At 35.4% G+C, this 19677-nt stretch overlaps 1 protein-coding gene across 1 annotated transcript; it reads left to right on the top strand.

The window, feature by feature from the left end:
- Positions 1 to 1717: 1717 nt before the first annotated feature.
- Positions 1718 to 17639, top strand: LOC149769085 (protein disulfide-isomerase A3-like; the record flags this gene model as incomplete). The annotated part of the gene is made up of 7 exons (XM_089949973.1): positions 1718 to 1838; positions 6220 to 6313; positions 10561 to 10648; positions 12559 to 12673; positions 14443 to 14550; positions 15891 to 16017; positions 17526 to 17639. Coding segments are annotated over exons 1-7 (767 nt in total), but the record flags the coding sequence as incomplete, so codon positions are not given.
- Between the last annotated feature and the right edge of the window lie 2038 nt (positions 17640 to 19677).

The following is a 19677-nucleotide window of genomic DNA, read 5'->3' as shown; positions in this document are numbered from 1 at the left end:
AAACAGCACAAATAGATGTATACCCGAAGGCTTAATACCAATAATTGATTTACCTTAAATTCCGTGAATAACTTTGGTGAACTTATGGTGTGCAACGTATTAAAGGTTTCCGCTTGGCGAGCTGCTAGTACTCTTCTGCATGTCGAAACATCTCGGCGGGCTGGATAGCGGGCTGTTGGACCACTTATGCAGGTGGAAACTGCTGGGCGGGCTCCTTGGCGGGCTGCGGATACCTGTATACGTTTTGTTGTTGTTGTGGTTGGATTTTGGATTTGGCAGTGGGTCACGGGCATCAGATTAGCAAACTAGTATCGAGTAATTGGGTCAGCCACTTCTTGAGAGCGGCTGAACCCACGGCCGCTCTGTTCGGTTACTAAGTACTGAATGATAGTCAGACTTCTTCATCACCATCATCATCAGTTAAATTATAGTGATTTTCGCTCTCTTGGAGCATGTAATAATAATAATAATAATAATAATAATAATAATAATAATAATAATAATAATAAATAATAATAATAATACTAATGAGAACTTTGGATAGCGCCTAATCTTTAGAAGCTCTAAGCGCTTTACAACATTAGACAACACCTTTAAGATAAAAAACATATAATAACATTATTACAAAAACAAACACCATGAAATTAGAAAAACATCAAAAAATAAAAATATGCTGTGAATATTTCAGGTAGGAAACATTATTAGGTCTTTAAGTTTGTTCTTGCTGTCGAAATAAGTGAATTTTGAGAGCCCTCTTGAATGTGATCACTGTGTCTTTGTGTCTAAGTTCAGTGGGCAACTCATTCCACGTTGCTGGGCCTTGGTATGCAAAAGAACGCTGTCCATATGACTTTGTTTTCATAGTGGGCATAATGAGTATACGATTGTCAGAAGAGGAGCGTAAGCATTTTGCTGGTGTATACACATGGGTGAGATCGGATAGGTATGTTGGACTAGAGTTCAACAGTGAAATGTAGCACAGAGAACAAATTTTGTGTTTGATTCTGGATCGAATGGATAGCCAGTGTAGGGTACAGAGCAGCGGGGAGGTGTGCTCTGATTGTGTTACTCTAAGTATGATCCATGCAGTTGGGGCATTTCAATCCAACTAAGAAGCATGAGTGTGTGGTGCGACTATTCTCACTCATGTTTAAAGCAATGATGATAAAACTGAGGCCATTCTGATCACAGGCGGCACTACTACGATTCAGTCACTTGCTGATATCCACCCCGTGCAGCAATTATTGCATTGCAACCACATGTCCAAATGCAAACAACATTTAAGAATTAACAAGAAAAGAAACAAACATATTTCATATATAAATCTCTTTTTGACAAGGATGACAACGTTGTGAAGTAAAGCTAGACGTCCAGAAACGGAAAGTCAGTGTGTCATTGATGTGCACTACGTTTCCTACCTAAAGACAAAATATAACCATAATGGTCATAAAACCATCGATCTACTTTGTCATCGTTTCTGGAAGAGTGACGATCAAATTGTCACTAAATGTTCTAAAAAATATCAAAGATTGCGTTGATGAAGAAAATACACACGATATTGTCCACACACCATGGAATCTGCGCCTTGTAATTTCACATTATTGAATCGTGTCGTCTGAGCATTTCTTTTCATAAAGTCGATGATGTCGTCTTCCAAATGTGGTAACCCATACGAATCTTTAGGAAAGTAGGCGGCTACCCTGTGGGTTTCTGGAAGATGACTGTCGTCCTTGTTGATGACATAAGCTTCATAGTCTTGAATCTTGCGAAGAGGCAGTTCATCTTTTTTCACACATTACACGATTCCAAAAAGAACTGTACGAACTCTGGTTCAGAAGGTAATTAAGTTCCCAGATATCCATATGTTGTGTTGTTTTGTTGTTTTTTCTTGTTTTTGTTCACAGGTCCAGATACTGATGGTTTTATACTCTGCAAATTAGCCATCAGATGGAAAGCGGCACTACTACGATTCAGTCACTTGCTGATATCCACCCCGTGCAGCAATTATTGCATTGCAACCACATGTCCATATGCAAATGATCCAACAGTTCTTAACTACGTCCTTGCAGGATTTTCTTTCGACGGCTGTTAAAGGCCACATTGTGAGGATCTTCGTCACCATCTGCTGAAATTGCTGTGTCGTTAAACTTGTTCTCACCCACTCCGTTAGGTTTCCATACCAAGAAATCATCCAGATGATTTCTCTTGACCTCATTTTCGTACGTCAAGAGATTTTCCAGGTACTCTCGGTAAGGGTAAGTATCCATGCTAATGCTTAGGAGTTTGTTATTCAAGTACAAATCCACTCCGCTAAACTAGGAATACATTAAATTGTTGAAGTGAGTTACTCTAGCATCGGTTCCTGGAGTGGTGTTGTACATTTTTATCACTTTGACTTTCAAATACAAGTAACTGCTTTTCAGATCGATGCTATCGTCGTGCTGTCCTTTGATTTCATACTCGATGCGAGATGATTCCGTCAAAGAGAAGACGGGATGAAATTCGACCTTTTGGGTTCCTTGTATCGTCATCATGGTTGGTGGCATGGCAAACAGATCCAGTTCCGACTTGGAACGTGCGCAAGACTCTCGGTGCATCATTTTATTCATTTCTGTGACTTTTTAATAATCAAAATCGTCAAAGTCTGGGACGGTTATTCTATTCTTTGTCTTTCTAATGTTATCAGTGTCAAGGCTTCTGTTTTCGTCGTCTCTTTCTGCGTTTTCCTTGATATGGCGTCAGGAAAGCAGGAATGTCTGACTCAGTAATGCCCAAGGCATTTATTATAGTTTGTCACCGACCCAGAATCTCTTTGCCGGTTTGCAGCAAGACATTTTTGCCTGCTGTCAAGACAGATTAGGGTTTTGTTTGTCGATGATGACAATTTGGAGAAATTCTTTACCGTGCGTCAAAGCGGCATCTTTCAATGAGTGGTATCCTCGTGTCACCACAACAGGAGCCACCGAACGAAAGACCGATTTCAACATATCTCCTAAACCATGTTCGCGCTGTCGATCGACGCCTCGGTACACTGGATACATGACTTACCAGTCGTTAGAAAATCGTTTTCGAAAATAGAGTTTCACTGTGAATTTCCCTTTGATGAAAGGAATATTTTGTCCCAGATCTCCTTTTATAACAATGTTGACAGTGTCAACATACGACTTTCTGACTGCTAAATAGTGAAGATGTACAACTTCGCGGTGAACGTGATAGGTGCCTGTCTAATACACTTTTCTTGCATCTGCCTAGCAGCAAAAATCATATCGATGGTGCCTCTCTCCTTTCTGAAGTCAAACTGACTTTCTCTCAGTAGACCATGATCAACGTGCCCTGTGAATCTGTTCAGCAGTCGCCTGGCGAGGATCTGACCTCTGATGCAGGGTAGAGCGACTCCTCTATGCTTGTCAAGGATTTACGATTGCCTTTGCGTTTGTTAATGTGGACGATGGATGCATCTTCGAATTCCTGGTGTATGCGTTTATGCTTCCACATCCCAAATAACATTCATGTTAGTTTTCCTACTAGGTTGGGCCCACCAGACATGTAGATCTCAGGTGGAATGGTGTTTGTTCTTGGAGCTTTTCCACTAGAGAGGAGCTCAATGGGCTTGTGAGTTTCGAGCACTGTTGGAGTGTCAGCCAATCTCGTGTTGATCTCCACTTGGGGGAGACGGTTGATCGCTTCATCGTTGATAGAAGAGGGTTTGTTGCGAACATAGTCAAAGTGTTCCGCCCAGCGATCCAGTGTCTTCTCCTTCTCGCTTATGAGAGTGCTGAGATGTGGCTCTCATGGAGGGTACTAGCTATAGTGGGGGTAGCAGTCGTACTTGTTTGGGGGTAGCTACACCACTTTTGGTCCCCACTTGGTGCTCAGCTCTCACATTTAGCTCCAAGAATCTGTATCTGTTGGAATAACGTAAATATCATTTGCAAATACTAGAGAAATATAACTTCTTTACTAATAGAAAAGCTTCATGCTGTTACGCATGTGTTTCCCTGATTGTGACAACTCTTTTATGTTTACAGGGTCCAGTATCCTAAATTGGCCCCTAGATGTTACTCTTTCCGCTATTGTTGTTTACTATTTAAATATATAGATATATTTCTGACCTAGGTGTTTCGGGCTTGAGTTGCTCTTGAAATCTATGTCAGGCATGTACACATTCCAAAGTTACTCTGCCGTATATTGCTATTGAAATACCAATAGTTGGCTAGGAAGATGAGCTTGCCTCCCATAGCAGTAAACACGTTGGTTTGGGTCAAGTAGTATATATAAAACAACGGCTTGGATGACAACTATTTTTAATTACATCAGCCTGTTTAGTACACATTATTTTGCCGAATTGTCATCTACGAAAAGGGATTATGTTTTCGATGTGAGCATCACATGGTGTCAAAAATGACCTTCATATATGAAAAATGCAGGTATAAATTTGAGTTTGGGGTGCATCAACGTCTGCTGCTATGAACTACCTTTAACTTCCCTGGTCAAGTGAATACTAATCGTATGCTTTGTTGTAATATAGGTATCCAAAACTATAGTAAATTGTGATGTCACTTGTGTATTTGATTTGTTATGATTTTATATATTAGGTCTCTAATTGCGGCATTGAATTTGTACATAGCAGCTGGCCCAGGCCCCCTTAAGACTTAACAAGCTAAAGAGGAAGAAATCACGGTGTTGTCTGCTTCCGATTGGTCCAATAAAGCAACCCCACTGGATTGGTAGAGTCTCGTATAAGTACTACCTCAGCTGGGCCTATAGCTGAAGAACATGTGAAAATGTTTACGTCTGACCCGCCGCAACACGACGGGTCACGCAATAAATACGCTTTATCACTCATAAACAATTCAACACTTGTCACCTACCTATTGTAATGATGCCATTTTATCTTTATGAATCAATATAGCAAACAGTCATTATGATTTATGTCAATATATTGATCAATATATTCACTGTTCAAAACTATTTCAGAAGTTTCTGTGTAACGACTAGGAACAAATAGTTATATAAGACTCATGGTTTCATGTTACATTTTGCCGACATTTCAATACACGGCTACCATTCAGAGCACATATATAGATATTGAACATGATTGTTTAAGCAAAAAGAAATGAAAACTCGCATCCGTAAGATTCATATCAATTTGAAGACGGGAATTTCTTCCCTTTTAATATATTTTTCTTTTTAATGGAATAATGAAAAGTAATTAAAAGTTTTGAGCCTTGTAAAAATAATATTGAGTTTTGTCTACTACTATTTGTAGGGTTATTGAAATATTCAATGACGAAGGCTATACTGATTAGAAATATGCATTTAATGTAATAATTGCATAAGTCAAACGTTGATACGATATAGACCACTAGCTGCAAGAAAAAAATAAAATAAAATACTTTGTCCAATTGACATGATGATGAAATCCGTGCATCTTAAATGGTACTGTTGTTTGGGATTGGACTGAAATATTTCTGTAAGCGAATATATTCTTTGCATAGTAATCATTGTTTATTCAAATGTAAAGGCAACGTTTTCTCAAGAATAAATTTACTTCTGAAACTAACAAAGTCTAACACATAAATGGAATTTAACTGCAATTTAAGGTTGTCTGTAAATTAATGTTATTTCTAAACATTTATGATAATTCCATATTTCTAACATTATTGAAACTACGCATGTCTTTAATTGAGACTTAGTTTTCATATAAGAATCATTAACATGGGTACAGTCGCCAATATGTTTGCTTTGTCAAGATCACTATTTGAGGACACCATATTGATAATATTTAGATATTTGACCGGACGGTAACCCAAGCCAAGAAAACTATACACAGGCACAAATGTATCATGAATGGTCACGAATTATTTTCGGACCTTTCACTCGTCATTACTGCCGATTAGGACTTAACAAACGACCAATCAAATGAAACTTATATTTTTGCATCCGTGAGTCGAAAAACGTATTTTCTGTGTGACCTGTTCGTAGCAGGTCAGACTTAAGCAGATATATTTAGTTGTCTAGCCTTAGGTCCAGATTATAAAGAACTTATGCCAGATTGTACAGCTCAGTAAGGAAGAATGATCGGACCAATCAGAAACCGACAACGCTTTGATATTGTCATCCTTAGGTAGCATATAAGACGAGAAGCTGTCACAAACTTGGAACACGCACGTACAAGCATGACACTTTTACTTTGTTTAACAAGTTTTGTTTCGCTAGTATTTGCTGGTGATGTTTTACAGTATTCCAACAATGACTTTGCATCCGAGATTCTGACACATGACTTGGCTCTGGTTGAATTCTTCTCACCTTGGTAAGCTCTCATACTTCTTGTAAAAATAGCCTGGGTTTCTTTTGTCACACCAAAACTGTATTGTTAAGTAAAACATTTATGTCATTTCCTTTATGGATAGTCACGTAGGAGTTATTTAAGATTCAATATTTCTTAGTACTATTTTCCGCCATTTCAATACACGATTAGCACGAGGAGCACATATATGGATAATGAAGATGGCTGTTTAAGAACAAGGAAAAGAAAATTAGTATCCATAAGACATATATCAATTTGAAGACGGGACATTATTTAGTTTTCAGTATATTTTCCTTTTAAAGGGAAGCTTAAACGTAATGCTACGTTTTGAGCCTTTTTAACAGAATACTTATTTCTGGCTCCTACTAGTTGCTGGGTGATTGTAGATTTTAAAATAGCAATGTAAAACATCTAAGTTCAATTTAAAAGAAGTGAAAGGCAGTGTGTAATTTAATTGTATTTGCTAATCATTTATCAAACATCCATATTTCCAAACTTATTTCAGCTGCTTTTGCCTTCAATTCAGTGGTAGATTTCATATAAGAGGAATTAACCTGGATACAATTATCGATTTGTGGCTCATTAGCCAATGTATTTTTTCTTATTATTCCCGGCCTAGTGGTTAGAGCCTCTGCCTCGGATGCGGGAGGTCGTGGGTTCGATCCCTGGCCGAGTCATACAGAAGACTTACAAAAATGGTACTAACATCTGCATCGCTTGGGGCTCATCATTAAGAGGTTAGTGTTAGGACTGGTCGGCCTGGTGTCAGGATAATGTGACTGGGTGGGACATCGTGCTACATGTCTGCGGCATGATGCCCCAGTGCTAGACATCAATATAAACTACCACACTGCAGACATCGTTGCGATATGACTCAGAAATTGTTAAAACTACGTTAAACAAAAGTCCAAATCACAGTCCTTCTACTTCTTCTCTTAAGAATACATACATTTGTTTTTGTTTCTTAACAGGAGAGTGTCGAAGGACTCTTGATTGAAAAAGCGTATTGATTGCGTGACCCTTCGTGTTATCGTAAGTTAGATTTAAGCCTTTTAAGTTTGTTGTCTAGTCTTATGCCCAGCTTTTACAAGACGTTTCAACTCAGTAGGGAGGAATTTGTAGACCAATCAGAAGGTGTGATCGCAATGATATGACACTAGTTAGGTAACATTTAAGTGAATAGACGCTCACACAAACTTGGAACCACGCCCATACAAGCACGAAACGTATAGTTTATTAAGCAAATTTTATTTCGCTAATATTTGCTGGTGATGAATTACCGTATTCCAAAAGTGAGATTGCATCCAAAGTTCAGACACATGACTGGGCTCCAGCTGAATTCTTCGCGCCGTAATAAGTTCACATATCTATTATAAAGATGGCTTGAGTAACCTGCGTAATCAATATAAAGACGGTTAATTCGTCCGTGTTTAAAATATTTTCCTTTTAAAGGGAAAAATGCGACGTATCTTTTAAAGTTTTGAACCTTTAAAGATAATACTGGTTTCTGTGTCCTACTAGTCGTAAGGTTATTTTAGCGGCAAATATCAAAGGGAAGTATTGAAAATAAATTGGCATTTAATTTAGTATTTACACAAGTGAAACATTAAATGACAAAATGGAACATTGATTAAAATTTGGCACAGTACAATATCCCAGCTGCAGGAAAAGGTGAACTAAAAATACTTTGATCAGCTGTCTTAATCGATAAATGTTACATGGTGCTGTTAATTATGATTGGACTGAAAAGTTTCGGTAATGGAATATATTCTTTACCTAGTATTCCTTGTTAATTCAAATATGAAAGCAACATTTGCTCAATAAAATCTTACTTCTGAAACTAATAATGATGTCAAACATCTAAGTGCAATTTAAAATAAGTTAAAGATAATTTGTAAATTAATGGTATTTTTCTAAACATTTATGAATATCCATATTTCCATCATCAATCCATTTTGCCTTTTATTAGGTTTTATTTCATATAAGTTTGCTTTGCCAATGGAGTTTTATTATTATGATTGCCGCTGATTATACTTTTGAGAAATTATTATAATTTTTAAAGGTATTAATACTGCGTCAGTATTTGACCAGACGGTAAACAAAACAAAATAAACTTATAAACAGGCACAAATGTACCATGCATTTTCATGAATTATTTTGAGACATTCACACGACAGTACTGACCACAAAGATGATGCACGCGACTACCCAAATATAGTTTAAATCTACGCATACGGGAATGCAGTTCGATTGTGAATTAAGATATGTCCATGTGTTGTTCTCACTCTCTATATGAATATGCGCTTCCGCTAAGGTTAAAGAATGTTGTGCTTTTTTTTGCTAACGAAGATAATGTCGAAATGTTTGTGAGCCGATAAAATATAGTTATAGCGGGACCCGTCTGTTAATGCTGATCAGACTTAAGGTTTTTTCAATTTGTTGTCTAGATATAGGCCCAGCTTATGTATTACTTACATGACACATTACAACTTAGTAAGGCGAATATTTGGACTAATCAGAGGCTGACGACGCGCTGTTACGTTTGGTATCATTTACGTGTATAGAAGCTGTCACAAATGTATAAACACGCCAAGTATAAGTATGCACAATGTGTTTTTAAATATTTGGCTTCTGAGAGTAGTGTGCATCTCTGGATTTTATATAAAACTCAGTACTACATATTACTATTTGTCAGCCATTTCAATACACGACTAGCATGAAGAACACATATATAGATATTGCACATTTAAGTGTAATTAAAACGTTAAACATAATTTATATATTCATCGTATTTCCTAAAGATTTATGATAAATCTATATCTCCAATATTATTTAAACAATTTTTACCTTTCATCTAGTTTCAGGTTTCATTTAAGAATCACTATCCTCGGTACAATCGTCGATATATATGTGTTTCGCCAGTGAAGCCTTTATCATTCCTCGACTGATAATCCGTCGAACATCGATCCTCACTAATTTAAAGCATCCTGTTTATATTTTGGTGATATTTAACCGAACGCTAGCCCAAACGAACGCATTTACACAGGCACAAATATATCATGAATATTCATGTAATATTTTCGTAAAATTTTCCTCATCATTGCTGCCCACACAGACGTAACACAGACCCACCCGAAATGAAGCTTATAACTTTTCTACTAATGCACCAAAAACAGTATGATCAGAATGTGGAGATATCCATTGGTTCGCGCTCTCTATATCTCTTCTCTCTCTCTCTCTCTCTCTCTCTCTCTCTCACACAAATTAATATATCGCATTGCATAGATTAAATTCCCAAATTAAATGGTTTTGTTATTATCAAGGAGCAGATCTATACCGTTATTGCTCCGAAAAACACAGAACTAAATTTAAAATATAATGAGTAATCATCCCAACACCTGTTTTAAAATGACACTGTGTTTAAAGCTGAATAGGTGGGACTATCGCTTAGAACTCAGAGTAGGATGCGACGAAACGGTTGATAACTATTAAGCTGACACTTATTACCATCGAAAGAAAATATATTTGAGACTCAAACTTAAATGATAGTATCGCTCTCTGTCAAATTCGCTCCTAATTTGAACTCATTGTTTTACTGTCGGTCCTTTTCGTGCATGGTAAGCTGCAATATTTTCAATTTGTAAGTTTTGTGAATGATCCAATTTATGCTTATTGTAGTTTGGGGGGCAAGGCCCATCATATAAAAGTTTCAAAATATGTTTGTCTAATAATTGCAAAGTAAAAGGTCGCTTTTCTTTAAACATTGATGCGTTGGGCGTATATTGTTGCAGCTTAATCGGCTTGACTGCAATTGTGTTATAGGATCTTTTGTGACCCGATGGGTCTAATATTATATTTGCAAAGGGACTTAGAATTATCCTTACCTTTTATTTAATCACGACGAATAAGAGCAGAACGTTTCATAGCACCCTTTCTGCTCCTACGACAAATACAAGACGAGGAACTTGCGCCGTTTGAATCGTGTCCCGATTGTTAATTAATTGCAAGGAATATTAAACTGTGGACGCATTTAGCCACATATAGCTTATATAAGAACAAAAGAAAGCACTTTGCAATCTTGACTCCATTTACGATTTAAGTACTTTACTGGTCGTCTAGTTAATGGCATGATACACCATTTAGCATGGAGAAAAGCACTGCTGTTCCTTTGATATATACTGGCATGGGCAACTCTTACTAAGGACATGTGCAACATACAGTTTCTAATCTCTACCTTGTCTCTACTATAGGTGTGAGGAATGTAAAGAACTAGATCCAACGTACGAAGCAGCCGCAAGTATACTGAAAGAAAATGACCCGCCAGTTCCTCTCGTCAAGGTAAATAATATTTTCCTAAATATAAAAAAAATATTGGACGTCTTTGACACTTTCTTTGTACTATGTTACATTAAAGCACTTTTGTTTGTCATCATTTTTGTATGCCTTTTAACACTAGCATCACCAGTCAGGCGTGAGCTTGTATCTTCCACTGAAGCGTTTAGTTCTCTTCAATTGTAGCGAGGCAGGTCTTTGCGTGGTGTGTAACTGTTTCTTTTATCAAGGTAACGGGTGTTTATGGTGCTCGTAGTCACTGTGATAAATGCAAACATACTTTGCGATGCATACACTGAAACTGATAATTTCGTTTGCTTTGTTACACAAATAGAAATGTAATAGTTCAACACTTGTATGTAAGCTAATATTTATATGTTCCCACCATAAGATATATTATGCTATAATTTGATATTGTCGCTCCTTCTGCCAGTAGCAAATTCTGTGTATTGCTTCCATTGATTGCTTCCTGTTATTTTCGTTATATTGTATTACTTTTCAGCACTTCCATTTTCAATACTATCGAATCGAAATTATGGTTTCTGTTTACCCTATTGAAATAAAAATGCATACAGTTAAAATATATTGGTCAATGTACAAATAAATAAAACTTATACCTTCAACTACATTTAAAATCACTACTGATTTATAGTACATATGTAATTATTGTCAATGGTATCTATGACATCTATTATTAAAAAAAAGACTGTAATGACAAAAATGTGTCTTATTGTCAATGTCTTAATCATGAGTATCCTGACTATCAATCATATCCTGCACTTTCATTTCGCTTTAGTTTTGCTCACAATTCATTACTTAGTGTTTTACATATATATATGTTTCATTTGTTTAACTCGAATATATAGTTTCGATTGCGTTCAGTTTGCACCGCGTATACATTCATTTTGTATTTCCCTATCCTTTATTATACATTACAGTTCCAAGTAACTGTAGTAAAACTGGATTCTTTATTGCTCCTTGTTACAATACTTAATTTTCTAAAGTATTCTATATTCTGTACTGCCACTAAGATCGAAATGGAATTGTTCTCTTATGTGAGTGATGATGCAGAGATGCATTGTATGGCAACTGTGGTAGTAGTCACATCTTCATTGTGGAGTTTATGCATTATGTATTTACTGAAAACGGTTAAATATGACCCACATCATTTGATGTATTTAATTTAATCTTTGCGAAGATTTTATTTCGTGTCGATCGGTTGTTGCCAGATAGTATAGGCCACAAGAAGGAATGTTGGAAATGTTTAGTGTGAATCATTTGATTTGTTTCCGATGATGATCGGTTATTCTGCTTGATAATCGTTTGTTAAGTTTTGTCTCTAAGGAAATGTGGACCACGTCATGATATTACAAAATGTAACATTGCTCAGCTCTGTATGATCGACCTTCTGTGCATATAGGTAACATCTCTCACCTGGCTGGTAGAAAAGACCTTGTATTCTGGTGACTTTCACTTTGCTGCATTGATTGTTTTGACTACGTAAAATACATAAATGAGAAAGCTGGTTATATTTAACCGAGCAGGCACAGTCAATAAACTACAATTGTTTACAGCATTCTCTACAATATAACTCCTAGATCATGTCGTTGTTCATCCAAATGTTCAATTTGTCGTTGTTCTATATGTGGATTGATGATATGATATAATGCAAAATTGTTTTTCTGTAAAATACAAATAGGATCCCGAAGACTGGTCAGTAATTATGTTGAATCATTTTCTATATGTGGAATATTATATCCATACACATTCTCACATGTTGAACCATTGTTTTATAGGTGGAATGTACTGTTAAGACATATCATTAGATGTTGAATGATTATTCGTCACATAGTCAATCCTTGTCTGTAGGTGGACTATCGATACATATCATTACATGTTGAATTATTGTTTTATAGGTGGACTGTACTGTAGATACTGCAACCTGTGAACAATTTGGTGTTCAGAACTATCCCACTTTTAAAGTGTTTAGAAACGGTGAAGCAGAGGATTATAACGGCGAAATTACCACAGGTAGAGAGGCAGAAAGTGTTACCGTTTCTCTTATTTTTTTAATTTTAATTCGTCTAATATTTCGAAATTTGTATTGCTGAAACTATTTAAGGTCTGTATAAATAGAAGCTTTAATGCATAAAAATTATTTTACCAAATTAATATTATCAAGTTATCAAAGCGTATATCTGAAACTGCATGAATTAACTTCCTGCAAACAAAATCGGATAAAAGCAAATTTTGAGTAATTGAAGAGCGCATTTAGTACATATTTTGCGCAATATGTCTTTATGTAACTTCTCTACATTTAGAGATTTATCTCTAGAAAAGATTTGTTTTTGTTTGTATCGCTCTTTATTCATAGGAGATGTTTGGAATTTACCAAGCGTATTTCGATATAAAATGATCGAATATACCATTTTATTGATGACGACATGAGTGGTAAAATACTGGACTAAGGAGATATTGAACATTAATCATTAATTTTAAAGTTTAAGGAAAACACGAAAAAGCCATAATATTATCAACTACCAGCCTGTCAAACATCTTCTTTAACGTAATTTGTTTGGAATACTTTCACAGTTAGTTTTCATCATTATTTTAATGATTAACTTGTTACATTAGAAGTGTATGCATTAGTTACACAAATATCGATACAGCCATCTCTCTATCTCTCTCTTTCTCTCTCTTTCTCTTTCAAAATAACAGTCAAAACGAGACTTGAAGAATTTACGTTTATTGAATTCTTCACAATACTTATTTTATGATAGAATGTCTAAAATACATTTTTTGACAACATTCCTGAAGAAAGGGTTTACATGTCTGTGCATTTGGATCATGCCGTAAATCATGAAAACAACTTTTACCAATTGGCTAAACTTTATAGATGACTAACACATCTCACCTATGTTTGCCTGGGTTCGAGTCTCTGCTTGGCCAACGTGGGAATGTAAGACAGCTTCCCAATAGCTTCCCGTGGTCATGGTGGTTCTACCTAGGATTTTACACCAAATATACTAGGCCATGTATGTACTGAAGAAATGGCGTCAAAGCGGGCAGATTTACCAACAAGAATTTTTTTATCGCATGGCCGATAAATCATTGGTTAAATTTCCACCTCCTTTTTGGTAATTTAAAACTCCTTTGTTTTCTGTAGCTGTATTACATTTGCAGTATATTTTATCTGCGCGTTATCTACATATTGCAAAGTCGTTCTAACTGTAGTATTTTGCATAATTACTACAGTTTAAATCTGCATACTATTATATTTGATTTGCATTTTGTGTTAGTTTTTACTATATGTTTTTATTTCATTAAATTCTATTGTAGTGTAACATTGTTGCACTTGACCTTGTCATAAATTGGGCTTCGTTAGTAGTTGTGCCACATTATCTATTTAATATGGGCGATACTAATCACCTTCAGATATCTTTTATTTAGGACTTTACGTTATTAGGACTCGGTATCTGTGCTCTAGGATTATTTGGCATTTAATTCGTAATACCGTACGTTCCTAGATATTGCATTTTTATTTTATAGTGTAGGGAAATAAAGTATTTGTTTCATTTTACAAAGCTTGTTGCTTTTCACTATTTTTTATTATTCATTTTAAGAGCATATGCTCGTAACAATACTTTAAATGTTTTTCGTGTTCAAGACAAGCACTTTATTTATTATTGGATCGTTAGATTTTCTTCGGATTGTAGTCAATACGCAAATATTTGTACAGCATTTTAATTTCAACATATCAGAAATGCTGCCATAGCGTTATATTTACGTTTTATTATCAGATTTTATTGTGGAGAACATGATAAACAAGGCCATTCCGGCATCTCCAGAACTGAAAACTGTTGAGGATGTCGAGAAACTATTAGCACATAACGCCTTTTCAGTGATAGGTATGTACATAGTTATAGTTGGTATCAGTGTGAGCGAATTTCACCTATATTGACAAAACAATAGGTGCTGTATCGGAGACTGTTAACTTCCAAATGACCACCGTGTGATAGCTGTATTTTACACGCCCCTCACCTTGTAGAACGTTTATATTATGATTGCTATAGTCTGTGTATCATAAATGTCTTTGAATAATTAATTTAGTATCTGCAGGATACTATCACTGACCCATTAATGAACAGTGGGGCACGACAAAATCCTTCTAATGTATGACCAGTAGCTTAAGTGTTAATGTAATTTTGATTTAAAGAAGCAAATGGTTTCCGCACAATAGCACTCTCCTAATTTCACATACCTGTATAAATGTTTGTAATGCTTCCAAATACAGTAAGAAAGAAGCTTTAGAATTAGGGATGAAAATCTCAAACTTAACGGTCACTGTGACAAGCTGAAGAAAAGTGGTTTCAGCTATCCAACTTTCCATACAGATATGACTATTGAACATTGGCAAGATGTACATAATGTACCTTTCACGATACACGTGTTATGACCCTCTATGAATACAGAAGGTGCATATAGAGTTACAGTGGCTGTTTATCCTTACATGTGTTAAGCTGTTTAAGTTTGCTTGTGATACAAATTTACGTGCACAATTGATCGTCAGTGAAGAGGTAACCAGACTCTATTCATCGTCATAAAATTGCAACATAGAAAAGCACAGCGAATATCACATGCTTGAAATTAATCCCAAAAGACCGGCGAGCTATTAATGATAATGGAAAGCAGTCGATGAGCCCACGTTTAGCAGTGATAGCATTTGCTGGTGGTCCATATTTACAACAAAATATATATATTATCAGACTTTATATTGAAAACATTTAAGTGAAGTTGAAATGTGAAAATGCGACCTATATTTATATAAGGCGTTTCCTATCAACAGCATCATAGCGCCATATCATCTATTTCGTATTACCACGGTTATGTTTCTCTAATTACAAAAGTCAACTAGCGTTATATTTTATTAAAAATGATAATTATATTCTGCTGGCTAATACACATCTACAATTTTAGTTCATCCAATACATTTGTTTTCGTCTGTATTTAGTATATCCGATGTGCACAAAATATAATAGACTACGGGTTATTTTAAAGTATACTTTTCGAAACAGAGGAAGTGTCCATAATTAACGTTCTTTAGCATTTTATGCAGCCTGTTATTTACATAGGTTTATCTTAAAATGTGTAAACATATTTAAAACAATAAGAACCCAAGTAAAAAACAACAGAGTCATTGAAATGTTTAAGATTTAATAGGTCTTGTTTTTTAAATGTTATGTTGCAGGTTTCTTCCGCAATAGCAAGAGTGAATTGGCAAAAATCTACATGAAGGTAGCGCATGCTGTAAGGGGTGAAATATTATTTGCCCATACCACAGAACAAGCTATCAGAAACAATTATAGTTATAACGAGTAAGTGTAGAACTTTCTACTTCATGACAATTTAACCCTTTTGTCGTCATTAACCATCTACCCGTGAATTTATTTATAGCGAATCATACAGCCTATATAATAGAAAGTTATAATTGCAAAATTACACAGCTGTGTCGGTCCACATAGAGCAAGAAGGGATTTAATTCAATTGCAGCAAGAACTGATTAAGCTCAGTTTGGTTGTATTACAGATCCTGATATAAGTTTAGACTGGATATCTGCAAGCCTTAAGTCTCGCCTCTCAAATAACGAACATGGTACTTTTAGTTTTCTTTCAAACTTCGATTTCTGTTGATGCCCAATTTCCAGTAAATCATGAACATGTCTTTGTTGGCCAGTTACGGCAAATGACAAGAAACGAAATTTATATTAGAGTGCATGCGGTAAAAATAGAAAGTTATAATTGCAAAATTACACAGCTGTGTCGGTCCACATAGAGCAAGAAGGGATTTAATTCAATTGCAGCAAGAACTGATTAAGCTCAGTTTGGTTGTATTACAGATCCTGATATAAGTTTAGACTGGATATCTGCAAGCCTTCAGTCTCGCCTCTCAAATAACGAACATGGTACTTTTAGTTTTCTTTCAAACTTCGATTTCTGTTGATGCCCAATTTCCAGTAAATCATGAACATGTCTTTGTTGGCCAGTTACGGCAAATGACAAGAAACGAAATTTATATTAGAGTGCATGCAATAAAAATATATTCAATAATCTAAACTGTAACCAGGGTATAATTATATCCAATCATTCTATTCTAATAACATTGTAATTCGTTTTAAATAACGATTCCCTGACCACTGACACATTCCAATTATCCTTCTTCAAATACGTCACCCGATCATAATACCTAATACGACATAATACCATCTCGCAAATCCAGACCACTCAGGCTACAATGTTCGTCTACTATGCTTAAAGTTATCTGCCCAACTAGGTGGTAGTTAGATAGGGCCACTGTCAAATGATTCGAGAGACCTAAATTAAAGATTAGTGTTGAATGTATTTACAAATTAAATCGGAAATAGGCAGAGTAAGCCATGATCATCTGATGAATCATACATTTCAAAGTTAAATACCCACGAAGAGCCCTTACGCAAAAGGTCTTTCTTCCCTTTTTCTCTTTGTTTTTACACTACATTTGTAGTTCGTGCTTGTCATTAACTTTCAAAATTTACTGATTAGCAGACATGTGTAATGTAAAGACTACGTATAGCTAGTACTGAGTTAGACATCATAATTGTTAGCAAAACATATTTTAGTACTTACCGGACTAAATAGTGGATTCGTATTCATTTGGGTAGCTCCCGGCTTTGGAAAAGATCTTGCCTCAGATTAAAAAGTAAATTTTACCTTGAATCTTTGGCTTCCATTGAACAGTTACGACAATACTTCTTTCGCCTGCATTATCACTTTTTTGAGACATATCTTTAACGTGCACATTCTAACAAACCCATTAATTTTATAACTGATACTACTCTGTTTTTCAGTGAAATTGTATTGTTCCAGCCAAAGATTTTCCAAAATGAGTTTGAAGAACCTGCGAGAAAGTATGATGATGTTGCATCTGTGCACAATATTACAGCTTGGATTCAAAAGGAAAGGTATTCAGGTTTTAAATAACCACTTTATTAGCAATCGGAAAATATCTCATAGACATATTTACAGTGTTTTTGCTCACAAAATAGGCAAAAGAGTCAAACAGCATACTACGTATGACTAATAAGAGCTGGAAGACAATTGCCCATACCAATTTTATAGGAGTTTTTCTCATCTTGATTTCACAGTGAAACTCACCCATGGAATTATCACGTAATGTTCAAAATCTGTTTCTATTCTATTTTCGCTATGAAAATATACAAAAACTGTTTATGTTAGGAAAACGTTACAAATAAAATGGATTCCGCGATATTGTGAACATTCCACTTCTCCCAGTTTCTCGCTTTATTTTCGGAAATAGAAAACATCCTTGACTATAAAAATGAAATAGAAAGATAGATTTTAGTTGTGTCATATTGTTGTACGCGAGACCGTTATCGAGAATTAAGGGAATTTGTACCTACTCTCTTAAGGGGCGCGTCTACCTATTCCTTAAGGGGAGGGCTATAGCTCTCCAACTCTCAAGAATTTATAGATTTTTTGGGAGGGGGTAAAATATTGTATATGAACCTTTACAAGATTTATGCTGCTCCCTTATATTTACGAAAAACGTGTGTCTTAATCTCTACGATTACATTTATTTGTTTGTTTATTAGCTTTATGATATCATAAGATTGTTGTCTTCCATGGCCGTTGTGTAATCGGAATTTGTTTCTGCTTCCTTACTTCTGTAATTGTTGATTGTACCGGTTTGGCCGGTATTTCTAAGGTATTATATTTGGTTTTGTTGCTGTTAGCTAGCAGTAATGAAGATTCTACTGCTCTTTTACTCTTCTTTCCTTCTCCTAATTGTATGTTTTACTTATTCATCATTTTCGTTTACTTCTTTGATGCTTCTATTTTCTTTACATTTTCCTTAACGGCATTGTCATTGCTGTTTTTTTCTTCTGCCATATTTTGTACTCTTTCTTCTTTATTTGTTTTCTTTTTATGCTGTTTCCTTTGGGTTTTTTCTGCTATTAGGATAGCATTCTTATCGTCCTTCTCTGTTTTCTTTTTCTGCCTTTTCTTCATTTTGTTTTTCTTCCTTTTGTAAATCGAGGTTAGATTTTATTGTACTTATGATACTCAAACAATGTTAATATCTTTATCGAAGTCTACGATATTGGAAAGTCATTCTCGTTAATCCGATTGTCTTCCATCCACTTGTGATGCACTAGATATGTACCTAGTTTAACAGTGTATGCCTCTTTGCTATCTGATTAGATGGAACAACATCCAATTCACAGTTGGTTAAAGCAAGCTAAATGTTGAAATGAATGAAACACCTGAAGAAAACACGATCTGACACTGGACCTGTCTATCATCCTCAATGAATCCCTTTTGTACAGAGTATACATACCAATAAGGTGTAACGATCTTACTCGAGGGTTTTTTCATTTTACTTGGTACATACAGATAGTCCTAAATACGCACGACTCCACGTATTAAAGATGCACGTGCCAAATGTTGATCTGGAATGAATTTGACTGGCAAACATTACCTACCCTACCCAGAAATGGTAAAAATAATGCAAAGTCGTGTTTCAGTTTTACACTATTACGCACTTAAAACTATTTTTATTCTTCGCGAACTTTCTCCGTTTTGACGAAATGTCAAAACCTTTTCAACGAGGAATTTGCCAGAATTTCATGTCATTTATATTGTATTTTCTTCTGATACTTTTTCACGTTTTTGAACCTCATGTGCATATTTCAATTCTTAGGATACATTTCACAATGTAGTACCTTATGTTTAAATTTTACGTCAAAGTTTTATCTTATCCCAACTTTAGACAGTAAATTTAATTAATATCATCATAATATCAGCATAATATCAACACATTTGATGTTGTTTGGGAATGGCATATCTCAGACCAGTCAGCGTGAATTGAAGATAGCATGAATATTGTCCCGAAGATTTCCAATTATCTTGTAACTTACATTATTGTCAATTAAATGAAAACTGTATTAAAGGTTCATTGTCAGTTGAATAGCATGTACC

Source organism: Sinohyriopsis cumingii, unplaced genomic scaffold, assembly GCF_028554795.1.
Source record: "Sinohyriopsis cumingii isolate HCF-2022 unplaced genomic scaffold, ASM2855479v2 utg004880l, whole genome shotgun sequence".
NCBI lineage: Eukaryota > Metazoa > Mollusca > Bivalvia > Unionida > Unionidae > Sinohyriopsis > Sinohyriopsis cumingii.
Note: the sequence above shows the minus strand (reverse complement) of the source record. Positions and strands in the feature narration are given on the sequence as shown.